Source organism: Entelurus aequoreus, linkage group LG23, assembly GCF_033978785.1.
Source record: "Entelurus aequoreus isolate RoL-2023_Sb linkage group LG23, RoL_Eaeq_v1.1, whole genome shotgun sequence".
NCBI classification, from domain to species: domain Eukaryota; kingdom Metazoa; phylum Chordata; class Actinopteri; order Syngnathiformes; family Syngnathidae; genus Entelurus; species Entelurus aequoreus.
In genome coordinates this window covers 6,834,432-6,857,290 of record NC_084753.1, presented here as the reverse complement: position 1 = coordinate 6,857,290, position 22,859 = coordinate 6,834,432, and the positions used below count along the sequence as shown (strand labels likewise).

Here is a 22,859-nt window from a genome sequence, read left to right as displayed (position 1 = left end):
ATTAATGGGAATATATGGGAAATTAATGGGAATATATGGGAATTAACGGGAATAAACATTGAATGCAACATGCTAGATCTTGCAGCATGATTATTGGCTAAAACAACCTGATTTTTTTGCAAATTCAGTAGAATTTCAACCCTGCACTGTGCATTCCTCCATCAAATGTGCAGTGCATTCTTCCATCACATGCCCAGATAATTGCCAGCATGCTACACACTACAGCAGGGCTATTGAGGCCACATTAGTATTTGACTTCATCCAGTCAGGTAAGTGTTGATGATATTACTGGGGTAAATATACAGTATTTGATCTATGGTATTTAAGTGTAATAGTGGTGTAATTGTTACTGTATGACTGTAGACTACTCCAGCAGACTTCCACTCAAGCTAGCTAACTGTTCCTGTACTTGTTAAATGATTTTGGGGCCAATATCTCTAGCTAGCTAGGTTTATGTACCACCACCAGTCTCATAATGAACCGAAAATATTTCTCCGTTAGCCGTGATGCTAATTTTCCTCTATGTTAAATCCCATTCATTTATGCTAACAACGTTAGCGATCCGTAATTGACCTTTTTAGTGATGTGTAAAGTTCAACTAGCAAATGTTTCCTCTGCCTTCTGTTCTGCTAGCCATTCTGTTGTCATACAAGAATGTAGGTTATAGTTTGATTTAGCATGTTCATTTATTCATCTAGCCTATTTCTATTCATTTGTCCATCAGTCAAATATTTATAAAGACAACTCCAATTGTTTAGCTGACTATTTATATCTGTGTGTGGCATTGCATTAGTGTTTAAAAAAAATAAATGAAAAAAAACAGGCTTGAGAAGCTTAACTAAATGCTTTCATTTTACATTTTGAATGGGACTTTTTTTGGGGGGGGGGGCACCATTTATTTTAATCAATCAACATTGATGTTTTTTTAATGTTTGACAAAAATAAATTTGTATTACAAATGTTTGCATGCATGTCTGCTTATTATGACCACAAAATGTTTATATTTATGTCTGTATATGATGGTTAGTATAAATTAACCCAAATTTCCTGTTGATTTTCATTAATTTCCCATTAATTCCCATGAACGGTGTCCAACTTTGAATAATCAAAAAATAGTCAATATTTCCAAACTTCCCAAGCTTAACTTCCCGTGGTAAATTTCCGGAAAGTTTCTGGAAATTGACCGGAAACTTTCCACCCCTTTCCAACCCTAATGCTAGTGTGGTTAACGCTTGTTCATTCCTACTGGCCCATTCCTTAAAGGCCTACTGAAATGATTTTTTTTTTAAAACGGGGATAGCAGATCCATTCTATGTGTCATACTTGATCATTTCGCAATATTGCCATATTTTTGCTGAAAGGATTTAGTAGAGAACAACGACGATAAAGTTCGCAACTTTTGCTCGCTGATAAAAAAAAGCCTTGCCCCTACCGGAAGTAGTGTGACGTCACAGGAGGAAGAATTCCTCACAATTCCCCGTTGTTTACAATGGAGCGAGAGAGATTCGGACCGAGAAAGCGACGATTACCCCATTAATTTGAGCGAGGATGAAAGATTCGTGGATGAGGTACGTTAGAGTGAAGAACTAGAGAGGCAGTGCAGGGTGTATCTTTTTTCGCTCTGACCGTAATTTAGGTACAAGCTGGCTCATTGGATTCCACACACTCTCCTTTTTCTATTGTGGATCACGGATTTATATTTTAAACCACCTGGGATACTATATCCTCTTGAAAATGAGAGTCGAGAACGCGAAATGGACATTCACAGTGACTTTTATCCCCACGACAATACATCGGCGAAGCTCTTTAGCTACTGAGCTAACGTGATAGCATCTGGCTCAAATGCAGATAGAAACAAAATAAATAAAACCCTGACTGGAAGGATAGACAGAAGATCAACAATACTATTAAACCATGGACATGTAACTACACGGTTAATAATTCTCAGCCTGGCAAAGCTTAACAACTTAGCAACCGGACCTCATAGAGCTATGATAAAAACATTAGCGCTACACCTACGCCAGCCAGCCCTCATCTGCTCATCAACACCCGTGCTCACCTGCGTTCCAGCGATCGACGGCGCGACGAAGGACTTCACCCGATCACAGATGTGGTTGGCGGCTAGCGCGTCTGCTATCCAAGTAAGTACTCCTTGTTGTGTTGCTACAGCCAGCCGCTAAAACACCGATCCCACCTACAACTTTCTTCTTTGCAGTCTCCATTGTTCATTAAACAAATTGCAAAAGATTCACCAACACAGATGTCCAGAATACTGTGGAATTGTTCGATGAAAACAGAGCAGTTTGTATGGTGACACATTGGGTACGAATACTTCCGTTGCCGTCGTGATGTCACGCGCATACGTCATCATACATAGACGTTTCCAACCGGAAGTTTAGCGGGAAATTTAAAATGTCACTTTATAAGTTAACCCGGCCGTATTGGCATGTGTTGCAATGTTAAGATTTCATCATCGATATATAAACTATCAGACTGCGTGGTCTGTAGTAGTGGCTTTCAGTAGGCCTTTAAAGTACCGGTAGCAGCAGAGTGGAAAAACAAGTTGCCTCTATATTGAAGATATTGTCATCTATAAATGAATTACAACAATTACTTTAATGATGACCTTATATTTTTTGAGCCTGAACACAAGGAGGAAGAGCAATACGTTTTAGAAGCCGAGTGCTAAACGGATGCAGCTTTATTGTGACCCTAAAGCATCAGTAGCATTGCTAGGTGCTAAACATACAAGCTAACCATAATAAAACAAACACTGTAATATTTCCACTCTCCCTGGGATGCCGACCGACGGGGCGCTCGCATGATTCCGTTTAGATGAAGAATCAATCGCAATCCTCGCAATAACAGCGTAAGCTAGCATTAGCTCACTGCTATCAATGAGCTGCTAAAATAATCCATCTGCGTTAGGGTTTGTAAACACAATATCAATCATGTTTGGTTCATTTTCAGATCACACGACATGTAAATGGAGGAGTGTTGGGTTTACTGGGCACAATAAAGGACTCACAATCTGTTGAGTCAACTGTTAGCTATTTATTTGCGATTAGGAATGCATAGAAAATGCATAGTATTGGGACAACACTAGTCAATTGTGTATTTTACATCAATAAAATAGAAGGTTTCCTGTTAATACATTAACATCTGTAGTTTATTGTGTGAATGTATCAACACAAAACCTTCTATTTTATTGATGTAAAATACACAATGGACACTGTGTAGTAATGTTATGTAAACGTGTTTAATACACGTTTAATACATGTAGCGCTAAATTTGACCACTATATGGCAACAACGCTGCACCTTAGGTTTAATTGTGTGCAATGTTTGCTGTGTCGTTTATTGTGTGAATGTTTTGACATGAAACTTTCTATTTTATTTATGTAAAATACACAATGGACACTATTTAGTAACATTATTTAAAGGCGTTTAATATATGTAGCACTAGATTTGACCACTATATGGCACCTTAGGTTTAATTGTGTGCAATGTTTGCTGTGTCGTTTATTGTGTGAATGTTTTGACACGAAACGTTCTATTTTATTTATGTAAAATACACAATGGACACTATTTAGTAACATTATTTAAAGGCGTTTAATATATGTAGCGCTAGATTTGACTACTATATGGCAACAACGCTGCACCTTAGGTTTAATTGTGTGCAATGTTTGCTGTGGATATGCGTAAACGTCTGTAGTTTATTGTGTGAATGTATTAACACGAAACCTATTTTATTGATGTAAAACACACAATGGACACTATTTAGTAATGTTATGTAAAGGCGTGTAATATGTGTTTAATACATACATCGTTAAATTTGACCACTATATGGCAAAAACGCTGCACCTTAGGTTTAATTGTGTGCAATGTTTGCTGTGTCGTTTATTGTGTGAATGTTTTGACATGAAACTTTCTATTTTATTTATGTAAAATACACAATGGACACTATTTAGTAACATTATTTAAAGGCGTTTAATATATGTAGCGCTAGATTTGACCACTATATGGCAACAACGCTGCACCTTAGGTTTAATTGTGTGCAATGTTTGCTGTGTCGTTTATTGTGTGAATGTTTTGACATGAAACTTTCTATATTATTTATGTAAAATACACAATGGACACTATTTAGTAACATTATTTAAAGGCGTTTAATATATGTAGCACTAGATTTGACCACTATATGGCAACAACGCTGCACCTTAGGTTTAATTGTGTGCAATGTTTGCTGTGGATATGCGTAAACGTCTGTAGTTTATTGTGTGAATGTATTAACACGAAACCTATTTTATTGATGTTAAACACACAATGGACACTATTTAGTAACGTTATGTAAAGGCGTTTAATATGTGTTTAATACATATAGCGTTAAATTTGACCACTATATGGTAAAAACGCTGCACCTTAGGTTTAATTGTGTGCAATGTTTGCTGTGTCGTTTATTGTGTGAATGTTTTGACATGAAACTTTCTATTTTATTGATGTAAAACACACAATGGACACTATTTAGTAACGTTATGTAAAGGCGTGTAATATGTGTTTAATACATATAGCGTTAAATTTGACCACTATATGGCAAAAAAGCTGCACCTTAGGTTTAATAGTGTGCAATGTTTGCTGTGTCGTTTATTGTGTGAATGTTTTGACATGAAACTTTCTATTTTATTTATATAAAATACACAATGGACACTATTTAGTAACATTATTTAAAGGCGTTTAATATATGTAGCGCTAGATTTGACCACTATATGGCAACAACGCTGCACCTTAGGTTTAATTGTGTGCAATGTTTGCTGTGGATATGCGTAAACGTCTGTAGTTTATTGTGTGAATGTATTAACACGAAACATATTTTATTGATGTAAAACACACAATGGACACTATTTAGTAACGTTATGTAAAGGCGTGTAATATGTGTTTAATACATATAGCGTTAAATTTGACCACTATATGGAAAAAATGCTGCACCTTAGGTTTAATTGTGTGCAATGTTTGCTGTGTCGTTTATTCTGTGAATGTTTTGACATGAAACTTTCTATTTTATTTATGTAAAATACACAATGGACACTATTTAGTAACATTATTTAAAGGCGTTTAATACATGTAGCGCTAGATTTGACCACTATATGGCAACAACGCTGCACCTTAGGTTTAATTGTGTGCAATGCTTGCTGTGTCGTTTATTGTGTGAATGTTTTGACATGAAACTTTCTATTTTATTTATGTAAAATACACAATGGACACTATTTAGTAGCGTTATTTAAAGGCGTTTAATATATGTAGCGCTAGATTTGACCACTATATGGCAAAAACGCTGCACCTTAGGTTTAATTGTGTGCAATGTTTGCTGTGTCGTTTATTGTGTGAATGTTTTGACATGAAACTTTCTATTTTATTTATGTAAAATACACAATGGACACTATTTAGTAACATTATTTAAAGGCGTTTAATATATGTAGCGCTAGATTTGACCACTATATGGCAAGAACGCTGCACCTTAGGTTTAATTGTGTGCAATGTTTGCTGTGGATATGCGTAAACGTCTGTAGTTTATTGTGTGAATGTATTAACACGAAACCTTCTATCTTATTGATGTAAAGTACACAATGGACACGATTTAGTAACGTTATGTAAAGGCGTTTAATACGTGTTTAATACATGCAGTGTTAAATTTGACCACTATATGGCAAAAACGCTGCACATTAGGTTTAATTGTGTGCAATGTTTGCTGTGTCGTTTATTGTGTGAATGTTTTGACACAAAACCTTCTATCTTATTTATGTAAAATACACAATTAAAACTTTTTAGTAACGTTATGTATTAAACGCTTTTACATAACATGACTAATTAATCACTAGAACCCTGAGTGTTGTGGAAATAGCTACAACGGACCAAGGTCCGCTTTGTTTCCCTAAATTGAAAAAGGTGTGATGATAAACATCTGCTGGAAATGGACTCACTCGCATTTGGGTATTTTGTTGAGAGTGTTGTCCAGCTTCTCGATGGGGGGGATCTGATTGTACAACTTGACCACCGTGGCCTCAGCGCACTTCTCCCCGGTCTTCTCCTCCTGGACGCAGACACACAAGTTGCATTCAGCAGATTTATAAATATGTACTATTTGATATATTATATTATTATATATACCCATTTGGCCAGTGCATCTTTTACTGTTGTTCCTTTAGCCTGCACACGGGACAAACAACATATTATTATTATTATTATTATTTGACTTACTGCAGAAATTACATTTTTAATGGAAATAAATGTCTACATGTGCAATGGACATATTAGAAAACAAGCACTCACCGCCATGTTGATCCACTATTCCGGTTGCTATGACAACGGGAGTAAACAAAAAAAAAATCAGCGCATGCGCAGTTTCTGGAAGGTTGGGGATGTATATAGGTAAAATACGTATATTTTAAAATGTATTTAACAGTATTTAAAACATAGTTATAGTACGTGAAATACAAATAATGTTCAAGTATCCAAGAAACAATACACATATTGGGTCAATATGGTGACAGGATCGATATAAGTTCTCTCCGAAACATAGAAACATATTCTTCCATTTTCGGGTTTAGTCGGGACTCCTGATGACGTTTTGAGACATCTCCTACAACTACAGCACCAGAATTGTGCTGCTGAAGCAAGTCCGTTTTTTGGACTTTTTACGACAGGGTCCCCCCTTACGACATTTTAGCAAAAAATGTTTTTCGTAAAAAATGCATTTTCTTACATTTTCTTACATTTACGGGTTTAGTCGGGACTCCTGATGACGTTTTCAGACATCTCCTACAACTACAGCACCAGAATTGTGCTGCTGAATCAAGTCCGTTTTTTTGAATTTTTTTACGACATTTTGCAAAATATTTTTTTTTCGTAAAATATGCATTTTCTTCTAATTTCTTCCATTTTCGGGTTTTGTCGGGACTCCTGATGACGTTTTAAGACATCTCCTACAACTACAGCACCAGAATTGTGCTGCTGAAGCAAGTCCGTTTTTTGGAATTTTTACGACAGGGTACCCCCTTACGACATTTTAGCAAAAAATGCATTTTCTTACATTTTCAGGTTTTGTCGGGACTCCTGATGACGTTTTGAGACATCTCCTACAACTACAGCACCAGAATTGTGCTGCTGAAGCAAGTCCGTTTTTTGGAATTTTTACGACAGGGTACCCCCTTACGACATTTAAGCAAAAAATGTTTTTCGTAAAAAATGCATTTTCTTACATTTTCAGGTTTAGTCGGGACTCCTGATGACGTTTTGAGACATCTCCTACAACTACAGCACCAGAATTGTGCTGCTGAAGCAAGTCCGTTTTTTGGAATTTTTACGACAGGGTACCCCCTTACGACATTTTAGCAAAAAATGTTTTTCGTAAAAAATGCATTTTCTTACATTTTCAGGTTTTGTCGGGACTCCTGATGACGTTTTGAGACATCTCCTACAACTACAGCACCAGAATTGTGCTGCTGAAGCAAGTCCGTTTTTTGGAATTTTTACGACAGGGTACCCCCTTACGACATTTTAGCAAAAAATGTTTTTCGTAAAAAATGCATTTTCTTACATTTTCAGGTTTTGTCGGGACTCCTGATGACGTTTTGAGACATCTCCTACAACTACAGCACCAGAATTGTGCTGCTGAAGCAAGTCCGTTTTTTGGAATTTTTACGACAGGGTACCCCCTTACGACATTTTAGCAAAAAATGTTTTTCGTAAAAAATGCATTTTCTTACATTTTCAGGTTTTGTCGGGACTCCTGATGACGTTTTGAGACATCTCCTACAACTACAGCACCAGAATTGTGCTGCTGAAGCAAGTCCGTTTTTTGGAATTTTTACGACAGGGTCCCCCCTTACAACATTTTAGCAAAAAATGTTTTTCGTAAAAAATGCATTTTCTTACATTTTCTTACATTTACGGGTTTAGTCGGGACTCCTGATGACGTTTTGAGACATCTCCTACAACTAGAGCACCAGAATTGTGCTGCTGAAGCAAGTCCGTTTTTTTGAATTTTTTTACGACATTTTGCAAAATATTTTTTTTTCGTAAAATATGCATTTTCTTCTAATTTCTTCCATTTTCGGGTTTTGTCGGGACTCCTGATGACGTTTTGAGACATCTCCTACAACTACAGCACCAGAATTGTGCCGCTGAAGCAAATCAGTTTTTTGGAATTTTTACGACAGGGTCCCCCCTTACGACATTTTAGCAAAAAATGTTTTTCTTAAAAAATGCATTTTCTTACATTTTCTTACATTTACGGGTTTAGTCGGGACTCCTGATGACGTTTTGAGACAACTTCTACAACTACAGCACGAGAATTGTGCTGCTGAAGCAAGTCCGTTTTTGGAATTTTTACGACAGGGTCCCCCCTTACGACATTTTAGCTAATAATGTTTTTCTTAAAAAATGCATTTTCTTACATTTTCGGGTTTTGTCGGGACTCCTGATGACGTTTTGAGACATCTCCTACAACTACAGCACCAGAATTGTGTGGCTGAAGCAAGTCCGTTTTTTGGAATTTTTTTACGACATTGTGCAAAATATTTTTTTTCCCTAAAATATGCATTTTCTTCTAATTTCTTCCATTTTCGGGTTTAGTCGGGACTCCTGATGACGTTTTGAGACATCTCCTACAACTACAGCACCAGAATTGTGCTGCTGAAGCAAGTCCGTTTTTGGAATTTTTACGACAGGGTCCCCCCTTACGACATTTTAGCAAAAAATGTTTTTCTTAAAAAATGCATTTTCTTACATTTTCTTACATTTCCGGGTTTAGTCGGGACTCCTGATGACGTTTTGAGACATCTCCTACAACTACAGCACCAGAATTGTGCTGCTGAAGCAAGTCCGTTTTTGGAATTTTTACGACAGGGTCCCCCCTTACGACATTTTAGCAAAAAATGTTTTTCTTAAAAAATGCATTTTCTTACATTTTCTTACATTTCCGGGTTTAGTCGGGACTCCTGATGACGTTTTGAGACATCTCCTACAACTACAGCACCAGAATTGTGCTGCTGAAGCAAGTCCGTATTTTGGAATTTTTTTACGACATTTTGCAAAATATTTTTTTTCCGTGAAATATGCATTTTCTTCTAATTTCTTCCATTTTTGGGTTTTGTCGGGACTCCTGATGACGTTTTGAGACATCTCCTACAACTACAGCACCAGAATTGTGCTGCTGAAGCAAGTCCGTTTTTGGAATTTTTACGACAGGGTCCCCCCTTACGACATTTTAGCAAAAAATGTTTTTCTTAAAAAATGCATTTTCTTACATTTACGGGTTTAGTCGGGACTCCTGATGACGTTTTGAGACATCTCCTACAACTACAGCACCAGAATTGTGCTGCTGAAGCAAGTCCGTTTTTTGGAATTTTTACGACAGGGTCCCCCCTTACGACATTTTTGCAAAAAATGTTTTTCTTAAAAAATGCATTTTCTTACATTTTCTTACATTTACAGGTTTAGTCGGGACTCCTGATGACGTTTTGAGAAATCTCCTACAACTACAGCACCAGAATTGTGCTGCTGAAGCAAGTCCGTTTTTTGGAATTTTTTTACGACATTTCGCAAAATATTTTTTTTCCGTAAAATATGCATTTTCTTCTAATTTCTTCCATTTTCAGGTTTTGTCGGGACTCCTGATGACGTTTTGAGACATCTCCTACAACTACAGCACCAGAATTGTGCTGCTGAAGCAAGTCCGTTTTTGGAATTTTTACGACAGGGTCCCCCCTTACGACATTTTAGCAAAAAATGTTTTTCTTAAAAAATGCATTTTCTTACATTTTCTTACATTTACGGGTTTAGTCGGGACTCCTGATGACGTTTTGAGACATCTCCTACAACTACAGCACCAGAATTGTGCTGCTGAAGCAAGTCCGTTTTTTGGAATTTTTTTTGTGAAAAAAACTTCCCAAAAAAAGCATTTTATGCCATTTTTAAGTTTAGTCGGGACTCCTGATGATGTTTTGAGACATCTCCTACAACTACAGCACCAGAATTGTGCTGCTGAAGCAAGTCCGTTTTTGGAATTTTTACGACAGGGTCCCCCCTTACGACATTTTAGCAAAAAATGTTTTTCTTAAAAAATGCATTTTCTTACATTTTCTTACATTTCCGGGTTTTGTCGGGACTCCTGATGACGTTTTGAGACATCTCCTACAACTACAGCACCAGAATTGTGCTGATGAAGCAAGTCCGTTTTTGGAATTTTTACGACAGGGTCCCCCCTTACGACATTTTAGCAAAAAATGTTTTTCTTAAAAAATGCATTTTCTTACATTTTCTTACATTTACGGGTTTAGTCGGGACTCCTGATGACGTTTTAAGACATCTTCTACAACTACAGCACCAGAATTGTGCTGCTGAAGCAAGTCCGTATTTTGGAATTTTTTTACGACATTTTGCAAAATATTTTTTTTCCGTAAAATATGCATTTTCTTCTAATTTCTTCCATTTTTGGGTTTTGTCGGGACTCCTGATGACGTTTTGAGACATCTCCTACAACTACAGCACCAGAATTGTGCTGCTGAAGCAAGTCCGTTTTTGGAATTTTTACGACAGGGTCCCCCCTTACGACATTTTAGCAAAAAATGTTTTTCTTAAAAAATGCATTTTCTTACATTTTCTTACATTTACGGGTTTAGTCGGGACTCCTGATGACGTTTTGAGATATCTCTTACAACTACAGCACCAGAATTGGTCTGCTGAAGCAAGTCCGTTTTTTGGAATTTTTTTACGACATTTTGCAAAATATTTTTTTTCCGTAAAATATGCATTTTCTTCTAATTTCTTCCATTTTCGGGTTTAGTCGGGACTCCTGATGACGTTTTGAGACATCTCCTACAACTACAGCACCAGAATTGTGCTGCTGAAGCAAGTCCGTTTTTGGAATTTTTACGACAGGGTCCCCCCTTACGACATTTTAGCAAAAAATGTTTTTCTTAAAAAATGCATTTTCTTACATTTTCTTACATTTCCGGGTTTTGTCGGGACTCCTGATGACGTTTTGAGACATCTCCTACAACTACAGCACCAGAATTGTGCTGCTGAAGCAAGTCCGTTTTTGGAATTTTTACGACAGGGTCCCCCCTTACGACATTTTAGCAAAAAATGTTTTTCTTAAAAAATGCATTTTCTTACATTTTCTTACATTTCCGGGTTTTGTCGGGACTCCTGATGACGTTTTGAGACATCTCCTACAACTACAGCACCAGAATTGTGCTGCTGAAGCAAGTCCATTTTTGGAATTTTTACGACAGGGTCCCCCCTTACGACATTTTAGCAAAAAATGTTTTTCTTAAAAAATGCATTTTATTACATTTTCTTACATTTACGGGTTTAGTCGGGACTCCTGATGACGTTTTGAGACATCTCCTACAACTACAGCACCAGAATTGTGCTGATGAAGCAAGTCCGTTTTTGGAATTTTTACGACAGGGTCCCCCCTTACGACATTTTAGCAAAAAATGTTTTTCTTAAAAAATGCATTTTCTTACATTTTCTTACATTTACGGGTTTAGTCGGGACTCCTGATGACGTTTTAAGACATCTTCTACAACTACAGCACCAGAATTGTGCTGCTGAAGCAAGTCCGTATTTTGGAATTTTTTTACGACATTTTGCAAAATATTTTTTTTCCGTAAAATATGCATTTTCTTCTAATTTCTTCCATTTTTGGGTTTTGTCGGGACTCCTGATGACGTTTTGAGACATCTCCTACAACTACAGCACCAGAATTGTGCTGCTGAAGCAAGTCCGTTTTTGGAATTTTTACGACAGGGTCCCCCCTTACGACATTTTAGCAAAAAATGTTTTTCTTAAAAAATGCATTTTCTTACATTTTCTTACATTTACGGGTTTAGTCGGGACTCCTGATGACGTTTTGAGATATCTCTTACAACTACAGCACCAGAATTGGTCTGCTGAAGCAAGTCCGTTTTTTGGAATTTTTTTACGACATTTTGCAAAATATTTTTTTTCCGTAAAATATGCATTTTCTTCTAATTTCTTCCATTTTCGGGTTTAGTCGGGACTCCTGATGACGTTTTGAGACATCTCCTACAACTACAGCACCAGAATTGTGCTGCTGAAGCAAGTCCGTTTTTGGAATTTTTACGACAGGGTCCCCCCTTACGACATTTTAGCAAAAAATGTTTTTCTTAAAAAATGCATTTTCTTACATTTTCTTACATTTACGGTTTTAGTCGGGACTCCTGATGACGTTTTGAGACATCTCCTACAACTACAGCACCAGAATTGTGCTGCTGAAGCAAGTCCGTTTTTTGGAATTTTTTTACGACATTTTGCAAAATATTTTTTTTCCGTAAAATATGCATTTTCTTCTAATTTCTTCCATTTTCGGGTTTAGTCGGGACTCCTGATGACGTTTTGAGACATCTCCTACAACTACAGCACCAGAATTGTGCTGCTGAAGCAAGTCCGTTTTTGGAATTTTTACGGCAGGGTCCCCCCTTACGACATTTTAGCAAAAAATGTTTTTCTTAAAAAATGCATTTTCTTACATTTTCTTACATTTACGGGTTTAGTCGGGACTCCTGATGAAGTTTTGAGACATCTCCTACAACTACAGCACCAGAATTGTGCTGCTGAAGCAAGTCCGTTTTTTGGAATTTTTTTACGACATTTTGCAAAATATTTTTTTTCCGTAAAATATGCATTTTCTTCTAATTTCTTCCATTTTCGGGTTTTGTCGGGACTCCTGATGACGTTTTGAGACATCTCCTACAACTACAGCACCAGAATTGTGCTGCTGAAGAAAGTCCGTTTTTTGGAATTTTTACGACAGGGTCCCCCCTTACGACATTTTAGCAAACATTTTTTTCCATAAAATATGCATTTTCTTCCATTTCCGGTTTTTGTCGGGACTCCTGATGACGTTTTGAGACGTCTCCTACAACTACAGGACATGTACTTGCTGCTGAAGCAAATCAATTTCTTAAATTTTTGTGTAAGTGTCCCCCCTTTTGACATTTTAGCAAAAAAAAGGTTTTTAAAAAATTATAATTTCCTGCTATTTTTGGGTTTGTAGGGACTCCTGGTGAGGTTCTGAGACGTTTCTTACAACTACAGCACCAATATTGTGCTGTTGAAGCGAGAACGTTTTTTTTTAGTTTTTCTGTAAGGATCTCCCCTTATGACATTTTAGCAAAAAAAAAGTTTGCAAAAATATGAATTTTTTCGCATTTTCGGATTTTGTCGGGACTCCTGATGATGTTTTCAGACGTTTCTTACAACTAAAGGACCAGTATTGTGCTGTTGAAGCAAGACAGTTATATATATATATACATATATTATATATATATATATATATATATATATATATATATATATATAGTTTTAACTCAGTCACACAAGTGTCAACACTTTCAGCTGCATGCGTGAGCGAAACTCGTATCGTTCAAAAGTTACATTTTTCTTCGGTGAGCAATGTTCATCAAATTGTCGTCCGATGCTGTCAAATGCGTTCCTACCAAATGTCTTTCTTACCTTCAAGTGCAGCCACGGTAAAGAGCAGTGCTACTTTCATGTCGGACAACCATTGAAACGGTTTACTATTACGTCATTAATGACGTCAGCTAATGACAGACACCCGCTGGTTTGTTCTTCTTCTAGCTATATTCACTAAAGCACTCACACACACACACATGGTCCTAGCCTGCTATCTAGTGGCTCTATTATGTACAACAACTATCACCACAAATACCTTCTCATGCGTAACTGTATTTATGTGATCAAATATGTTTTCATCTGACCACTGCAGTTACGGTAAAAGACTTTGTACGGTCAAAATATACTGCATGATTAATCTAAGTGTGTTCATGATTATTGCGATAACTTTTTTGTTTTTAATCACAGAAAATGACTCGTTAATTTTGACAGCCCTAATCATAAGACATTATATAGACAAATATTTAGTACCAAATATTTAGTACCAAAATATACTAGATAAAAGGGGACCATGAAAAAAGGCTTTTTTGGCTTTATTTTAACAAAAATACATGAAACATATGTGCCTTATTGCAATTTAGTCCTTAAATAAAACAGTGAACATACTAGACAACTTGTCTTTTAGTAGTAAGTCAACAAACAAAGACTCCTAATTAGTCTATGCAGTAACATATTGTGTCATTTATACACCTATTATTTTGTACACATTATGAGGGACAAACTGTAAAAAAAAAGGGATTATTAATCTACTTGTTCATTTACTGTTATTATCTGCTTATTTTCTGTTTCAACATGTTCTATCTACACTTCTGTTAAAATGTAATAATCACTTATTCTTCTCTTCTTTGATACTTTACATTAGTTTTGGATAATACCACAAATTTGGGTATACCGGTACTTTTTAGAGGCGGCATAGTACCGAATATGATTCATTAGTTTCACGGTATTATAATAATACTGGTATACCATACAACCCTAATACACATATACCATTTAGATCAGACCTGTGCAAATTAAGGCCCGGGGGCCACATGGGGCCCGTTGAGCTTTTCAAAATGGCCCGCCGGACATTCCCAAATAATTGTTTTAGATCTTTAAGATGGAAAGTGTAGCTGTCATTATGATGTGCACTCATGTTTTCTAATGACCGTAAGTCTTCAACTATACTAAGTCTTTCCATGCTTGGAATATGCATGATATACTAGTTACTATGGTCATCTAATTAGTTACTATGGTCATCTAATTAGTTACTATGGTCATCTAATTAGTTACTTCAGTCACTATGAGATATCTCAGATTGTAGGTGGGGGGTTTTTTTTTTACCCTTCGCGTTCATATTTCACTATATTTGCTGCATTTTGGTTGATTGTAAAATATGTTGTCAATATTCAGTGTTTTATCCTTCATAGTTAATATTGTGAAACACACATTCTTTATTTTCATGTACATTCTGGGCGTCTCATTCAGTAAAAAAAATGTCAAATTCCATACCGTTTTTTAAGGCGGTCTGTCATAACGTTTTTAGCATTCAATCAGACATTATCGTGAGTAGGGATGATGTTCGAAAGCGGTTCTCCCGGTTGTTCGATAAGAAAAGAACCGTTCAATAAGAAAATAACCGATTCCATGGACTCAAATCCCTTTTTGAGAACCGGTTCCCGTTATCGAGGCCGCTATTGTAAAGAAAAAGAGTTGGTTCTTTATTTGCATCCCGGGGAACGAATCCCGTCCAACAAGAAATGCCCTGTGGGACATCACAGGAAATGACGTAGCTCAGTCTAATGACTGAGCTACGTCATTTCCTGTGATGTTTTTCTGAAAAATCCCACTTAATATACTTTGGGTAACAACAGTCAATATTTTTATTTTTTATTTTTTTAGGGGGGTAAAATAAAAGTGAGCTTTTGTTCAACCAAATATTGTGTTTTTTTTCCATATACAACAACCTATCTGGATTCGTTAAGAGAATCGATAAGGAATCGGTTCGATAAGAGGATTCGATAATGGGCTTGAACTCGATAATTTCTTATCAAACATCATCCCTAATTGTGAAGTTTTGTATTATTGTTCCTAAAAATAGATATACCGGCTCCCAGACACATTTTTTAAATCTACATCTGGCCCCCCCGAGTCAAAAATTGCCCAGGCCTGATTTAGATATAAGAATATTACTATAATTGATTTATTGGATACCAGTTTTTTGTTGTTTTGCTGCATTTATTCACAAATTCTGGCATCTTTGCTAGTTTTTTGCTGTTTCAGTTTGACTAAACGCAATGTAAGCAAATACATCCACAAAACGGGCAAAATGTCACTTAAAACATTCCTTTTGTATTTATTTACATACACAACAAATATAAAAACTGTATTAGGATCAACTTTGAAGGTCATAGAGATCATTAATTATAAGACATTATATACACATTAGTGTTGTCCCGATACCAATATTTTGGTACCAGCACCGGTACCAAAATATACTAAATAAAAGGGGACCACAAGTAAAAAGGCTTTATTATCTTTATTTTAACTAAACATGAAACATAAGTTTATTATTGCAATTTAGTCCTTAAATAAAATGTTGAACATACTAGACAACTTGTCTTTTAGTAGTAAGTCAACAAACAAAGACTCCTAATTAGTCTATGCAGTAACATATTGTGTCATTTATACACCTATTATTTGTACACATTATGAGGGACAAACTGTAAAAAATTACTATTAATCTACTAGTTAATTTACTGTTAATATCTGCTTACGTTTAAATGTAATAATCATTTATTCTTCTGTTGTTTGGATGCTTTACATTAGTTTTGGATAATGCCACAAATTTGGGTATACCTGTACTTTTTAGAGGCGGTATAGTATGGAATATGATTCATTAGTATCGCGGTACTATAATAATACCGGTATACCATACAACCCTAATACACATATACCATTTAGATATAAGAATATTACTATAATTGATTTATTGGATACCAGTTTTGTGTTGTTTTGCTGCATTTATTCACAAATTCTGGCATCTTTGCTAGTTTTTTGCCGTTTCAGTTTGACTAAACGCAATGTAAGCAAATACATCCACAAAACGGGCAAAATGTCACTTAAAACATTCCTTTTCTATTTATTTACATGCACAACAAATATAAAAACTGTATTAGGATAAACTTTGAAGGTCATAGAGATCATTAATTATAAGACATTATATACACATTAGTGTTGTCCCGATACCAATATTTTGGTACCAGCACCGGTACCAAAATATACTAAATAAAAGGGGACCACAAGTAAAAAGGCTTTATTATCTTTATTTTAACTAAACATGAAACATAAGTTTATTATTGCAATTTAGTCCTTAAATAAAATGTTGAACATACTAGACAACTTGTCTTTTAGTAGTAAGTCAACAAACAAAGACTCCTAATTAGTCTATGCAGTAACATATTGTGTCATTTATACACCTATTATTTTGTACACTTTATGAGGGACAAACTGTAAAAAATTACTATTAATCTACTAGTTAATTTACTGTTAATATCTGCTTACGTTTAAATGTAATAATAACTTATTCTTCTGTTGTTTGGATGCTTTACATTAGTTTTGGATAATACCACAAATTTGGGTACACCTGTACTTTTTAGAGGCGGTATAGTACGGAATATGATTCATTAGTATCGCGGTACTATAATAATACCGGTATACCATACAACCCTAATACACATACCATTTAGATATAAGAATATTACTATAATTGATTTATTGGATACCAGTTTTGTGTTGTTTTGCTGCATTTATTCACAAATTCCAGCATCTTTGTTTTAGTTTGACTGCTTTTAGGGGAAGACTAAAGGCAATGTAAGCAAATACATCCACAAAACGGGCAAAATGTCACTTAAAACATTCCTTTTCTATTTATTTACATACACAACAAATATAAAAACTGTATTAGGATCAACTTTGAAGGTCATAGAGGTCATTAAAGAAGCGGCTCGGACAAACTCTCGTGTGGCGTTTAAGTCCCGCTTGGAAAGTTGGGCTGTTTGGCTCTTTGGTAACCACGGCGACCGCTGGGAGAAGAGCAGGTGGGGGTGAAACAAAGACTTCCTCCACACAGACATCGCTTGCTTTGGGTCAAACATTCTTTCAAAACAAAGCGGAGGAACATTGACAGCTGATGGATGATTGACAGCTGATGGATGATTGACAGTTGTGACAGGAATGGAACAACAAGTCCGGGTTGAAAGTAATAAAAAAGAAAAGTGTCGAGGCCCCAAAACCTCCCATCATGAAGTCCTTGCCTGCGTCGGCCTAAAGGGGGCGTGGTCTGCTGCTGACTCCGCCTCCTGGTAACCTGGATAAATTCATGGCTGCTGTGATAAAGTGCCGTTGGAGGCTTTGAGGCTTTCTGCCGCGTCGCCGTACTCGCTCTCCGCCAGCTCGCCCTCGCGCTCGCAGATGACCGTCATGGGGCTGCTGAGGATCCGACAGCGGGCGTTGTACTTGCTGCTGGCGGCCGAGGGCGGCGTGCGCGAGCGGCCGTACTTGCTGCCGCCCGTCGGGAAGGCGGAGGGCGGCGGCGAGTACAGAGCCGGGGCCTCGTAGCGCTGCCACTCCTCCGCCGCCCTCTTGCTGCGGCCGGGGGAGGCGCAGGGGCTCTGGAGGGTGGGGGGCGAGGACGGGGAGTCCAACGCCGACTCGGAGCGCGAGCGCTGGGAGCGAGGGTCCGTGGAGCGCTGGGAGCGAGGGTCCGTGGAGCGCAGCATCTCGGCGGCGGACATCCGGAAGCTGGTCTCTGAGCGGCTGCCCTTCTTGAGGAGGAGAGCTTTGAAGGTGTCGCTGCTGGTGGTGGACCTGCGGAGGTGGCGCTGGATGGAGCTCGTCTGGCGGCACACCACCGTGTTGGTGGTGGTGGTGGTGGTGGTGTTGGTGGGCGTCATCGGGGGGGACGGAGACTGACCTCCCGAACGGGACTTCTCCTCCTCAGACTCCTTGCGACCCAGGACCTTCCGCTTGGACCTGCACATGAGAGTGGACACATGAGAGTGGACACATGAGAGTGGACACATGAGAGTGGACACGAGTGTAGACATGAGTGTGGACACATGAGAGTGGACATGAGAGTGAACACATGAGAGTGGACAGAAAATACTCCGAATACCAAAAGTGTACAACAGAAGTAGATAAACAACCCCAAATCACTCCTTTCAACACTCAAAAAGCAATGCAATAAATGAAGAAATAAGTCAACCAACCTGACTAAATCCTTAAAAAAAAATTACATTAACGACAAAATAGAGGAAAACACAAATAAGCCACGTGAGCTCTGGAAAATCCTCAACAACCAGCTTCCTGGTTGCAGCCAGAAACTTCAAACCAGACTCACCAACATCAGCATCAAGGAGGGTGACTCCCTCATTACAGACAAAATGGAGGTAGCAAGCAGACTAAACACCTTTTTCACCAGCATAGCTGCAACTCTTGTCAACAAGCTGTCCCACCACTCTGGTCGCTTTGGTGTAGAACACATTAAAGCCTTCTACAGAAAGCTAGGAGTATCCAACGATGATTTCAAATTAGAAATGGTCACAGCTGATGAGGTGTTTAAAAAATTGAGCGCGCTCCACCCAAACAAGGCCACCGGCCTTGACAATATTCCCTCCAGATTCCTCAGGGACTCTGCCTCCATCATTGCCCCGATCATCACGCACATAATAAACCTATCAATTTCACAAGGCCAAGTACCAAAAGATTTTAAGATAGCAAGGGTAACTCCCCTCTTTAAAAAAGGAAGCAAATTGGAACCTGGCAACTACCGACCTGTTTCTATTCTCAGCTCCATTTCGAAAGTAATGGAAAAAATAGTTTATGAACAGGTCGATAGTTACCTTGCCACTAATAAACTCATGTACAAATTCCAATCCGGCTTCAGAACTAACCACTCCACTGACACATGCCTTCTCTATCTGAGCGACCACATCAAACATGAGGTGGACGCGGGCAAATACTGCAGCATGGTCATGCTGGACCTTCAGAAGGCCTTTGACACCGTTAACCACGCTATACTGTTGGATAAGCTCAGAGCAATCGGATTTAACAAAACCTCATGGAGCTGGATGCAGTCTTACTTGGAGGGGAGGGAACATGTGGTAGAGGTGAACGGCACCGTGCCCCCCCCCCCCCCCCTCTCGGTGAGCTGTGGAGTCCCCCAAGGCAGTATATTGGGACCTTTACTGTTCCTAATATACATAAACGACTTGTCATCGGCATGCGACTGTGAATTGTTTTTGTTTGCGGATGACTCTGCCCTGCTGGTATCCGGCAAGGACAAGTCACAGGTGGAGAAAATCCTCAGTGCTGAGCTCTGTAGAACTTGCACCTGGCTCGCTGACAACAAGCTATCCATCCACTTGGGTAACCCAGAATCCATCCTGTTTGGGTCCCACATCAAACTTAAGAAAGTCAAAGACATCACTATAAAAGTGGGTGACATTGTTATCACCAGGAAAGATGAGGTCACCTACCTAGGTTCCATTCTAGAGGCTAATCTTTCCTGTGATAAAATGGCAACCAAGGTAATCAAAAAGGTCAACCAACGAACGAGATTTCTCTACAGAATCTCCTCTCTGGTCAACAAAAGCACCATGAGGATTCTGGCGGGAACTCTCGTTCAACCCTTTCTTGATTACGCATGCACCTCCTGGTACCCTAGCACCTCCAAAACCCTCAAATCTAGACTCCAAACATCCCAGAACAAGCCAGTCAGGTTACTTCTAGACCTCCACCCCAGATCCCACCTCACTCCTACCCACTTCTCTAAAGTGGGCTGGCTCAAGGTGGAGGACAGAGTACAACAACTTGCACTGAGCCTAGTCTATAAAATCCGCTACACCTCCCTGATACCGAAGTACATGTCAAACTACTTCCTTAACGTAAATGACCGCCATAACCACAACACCAGGGGGAGCTCCACTAACCACGTTAAACCCAGATTCCGAACTAACAAAGGTCTTAACTCATTCTCTTGCTATGCCACATCAATGTGGAATGCACTCCCAACAGGTGTAAAAGAAAGGGCATCTCTATCCTCCTTCAAAACTGCACTAAAAGTTCACCTCCAGGCAACTTCAACTTCAACCCTAAACTAACACCCTCCCCGGATTGTTAATAATCAAATGTAAACAATCAAAGGTAGATACTTTTCCTTATGCTTGCTGATCTCTCTCTCTCTCTATGTCCACTACTTGCTGTACATATCCTACCCCGGATTGTAAATAATTCAATGTATATACTCTGATGATTATCTTGTGTGATGACTGTATTATGCTGATAGTATATATCTGTATCATGAATCAATTTAAGTGGACCCCGACTTAAACGAGTTGAAAAACTTATTGCGGTGTTACCATTTAGTGGTCAATTGTACGGAATATGTACTGTACTGTGCAATCTACTAATAAAAGTCTCAATCCTTCAGTGGAGGTCTGCGTTTTTTAAGCGAGTGATTTTGTTGTTTGTGTGCTGGCAGCTTTTCCCAAAAAGATTACGCTGCAATCACTTTGGCCAACATGCGCCTCAAATCTTTGGCCCAAATGTGCCATATGCCCGCTTTGCTGGCCGCACGTCCTCACCCTGTCTGAGCGGGCGCAACACAAAATAAGCACACTGCAATAACTGCAATCTAAGTCAGATTAAATATCTCAAATAAGGCTATTTGCTTATTTTCTGTCTGATAAGATAAGATTTTAGGTTGGAGTGTTTTACTTGTTTTGGTCCTAAATGATGTCAGTAAGATATTACAGCTTGTTGCTGAGATTTGATGAGCTATATTGAGTAAAACATGCTTGAAACTAGAATATCAACTGTTGTGTCATCAACACTCACAAGTATAAAACTACTTTTTTAAAGTCATCATTTCTTATTTCAAGCATGAAAAAATCATGACTTTGACACAATTGTGTCTCATAATTAAAACAGATGACAGCAAAATAGACTTTGCTGTTTTATTTTCAATGAAACAATAGAAAACAGGTACTCATATAGTAGTACAGTTGGCACAGTACAGTAAACTGACAGTTAATATTTAAACATTTAACATTTCAAACAATTTTGAACACAAATAGTTCATGCACATTCAGATAAATTCTTCAAAATTACAATTAAAACAATTTTTGGCCGGGGGCCGGGCTGTATATATGCGCACTAATTGACTAAAAGAGCGCGCACTTGACGCGATGATGTCATGTTATCCATGGAAAAATGCATTTTTAGACCATATGTTTTGCCTGAGCGGCTAGGAGACCCCGAGAGTAACAAGCGCTTGCCTTGTTGCCTTCCCATTAAGAACAATAAACTAGTTTTTAGTAGGGATGTCGATAAATGCTTTAAAATGTGATATCGGAAATTATCAGTATCGGTTTCAAGATTATCGGTATCGGTTTCAAAAAGTAAAATGTATGACTTTCTAAAAGGCCGCTGTGTACACGGACGTAGGGAGAAGTACAGAGCGCCAATAAACCTTAAAGGCACTGCCTTTGCGTGCCGGCCCAGTCACATAATATCTACGGCTTTTCACACACACAAGTGAATGCAAATCATACTTGGTCAACAGCCATACAGGTCACACTGAGGGTAGCCGTATAAACAACTTTAACACTGTTACAAATATGCGCCACACTGTGAACCCACACCAAACAAGAATGACAAACACATTTCGGGAGAACATCCGCACCGTAACACAACATAAACACAACAAAACAAATACCCAGAACCCCTTGCAGCACTAACTCTTCCGGGACGCTACAATATACACCCCCCCGCTACCCCCCCTAACCCCACCCCGCCCACCTCAACCTCCTCATGCTCTCTCAGGGAGAGCATGTCCCAAATTCCAAGCTGCTGTTTTGAGGCATGTTAAAAAAAAATAATGCACTTTGTGACTTCAATAATAAATATGGCAGTGCCATGTTGGCACTTTTTTCCATAACTTGAGTTGATTTATTTTGGAAAACCTTGTTACATTATTTAATGCATCCAGCGGGGCATCACAACAAAATTAGGCATAATAATGTGTTAATTACACGACTGTATGTATCGATATCGGTTGATATCGGAATCGGTAATTAAGAGTTGGACAATATCGGAATATCAGCAAAAAAAGCCATTATTTGACATCTCTAATAAATATATATATATATATATATATATATATATATATATATATATATATATATATATATATATATATATATATATATATATATATATTAGGGCTGCAACATCTAATCGATTAAATCGATTATAAAAATAGTTGCCGATTAATTTAGTCATCGATTTGTTGGATCTATGTAATGCGCATGCGCAGAG

General features: G+C 38.0%; 2 protein-coding genes across 11 annotated transcripts in view; both read right to left on the bottom strand.

Annotated features, from left to right (window-relative positions):
- The window catches only part of LOC133640924 (uncharacterized), a 30,004-nt gene extending 16,374 nt beyond the window's left edge, over positions 1-13,630 (bottom strand). Inside the window, exons 1-4 of one of the 2 annotated variants that reach the window (XM_062034637.1) lie at positions 13,539-13,630; positions 6,324-6,350; positions 6,162-6,200; positions 5,975-6,084 (exon numbers count right to left, since the gene is read on the bottom strand). In XM_062034637.1, the coding sequence (XP_061890621.1) occupies positions 5,975-6,084; positions 6,162-6,200; positions 6,324-6,329 (155 nt within the window). In that variant the 5' untranslated portion in view covers positions 6,330-6,350; positions 13,539-13,630. The other variant, XM_062034639.1, reaches the window with a different exon arrangement.
- Positions 13,631-17,268: 3,638 nt separating this feature from the next.
- The window catches only part of LOC133640923 (NHS-like protein 1), a 309,204-nt gene continuing 303,613 nt past the window's right edge, over positions 17,269-22,859 (bottom strand). For all 9 annotated transcript variants that reach the window (XM_062034628.1, XM_062034629.1, XM_062034632.1 and 6 more), the window contains one exon: positions 17,269-18,512. In XM_062034628.1, the coding sequence (XP_061890612.1) occupies positions 17,858-18,512 (655 nt within the window). In that variant the 3' untranslated portion in view covers positions 17,269-17,857. The remainder of the gene's footprint in view (positions 18,513-22,859) is intronic.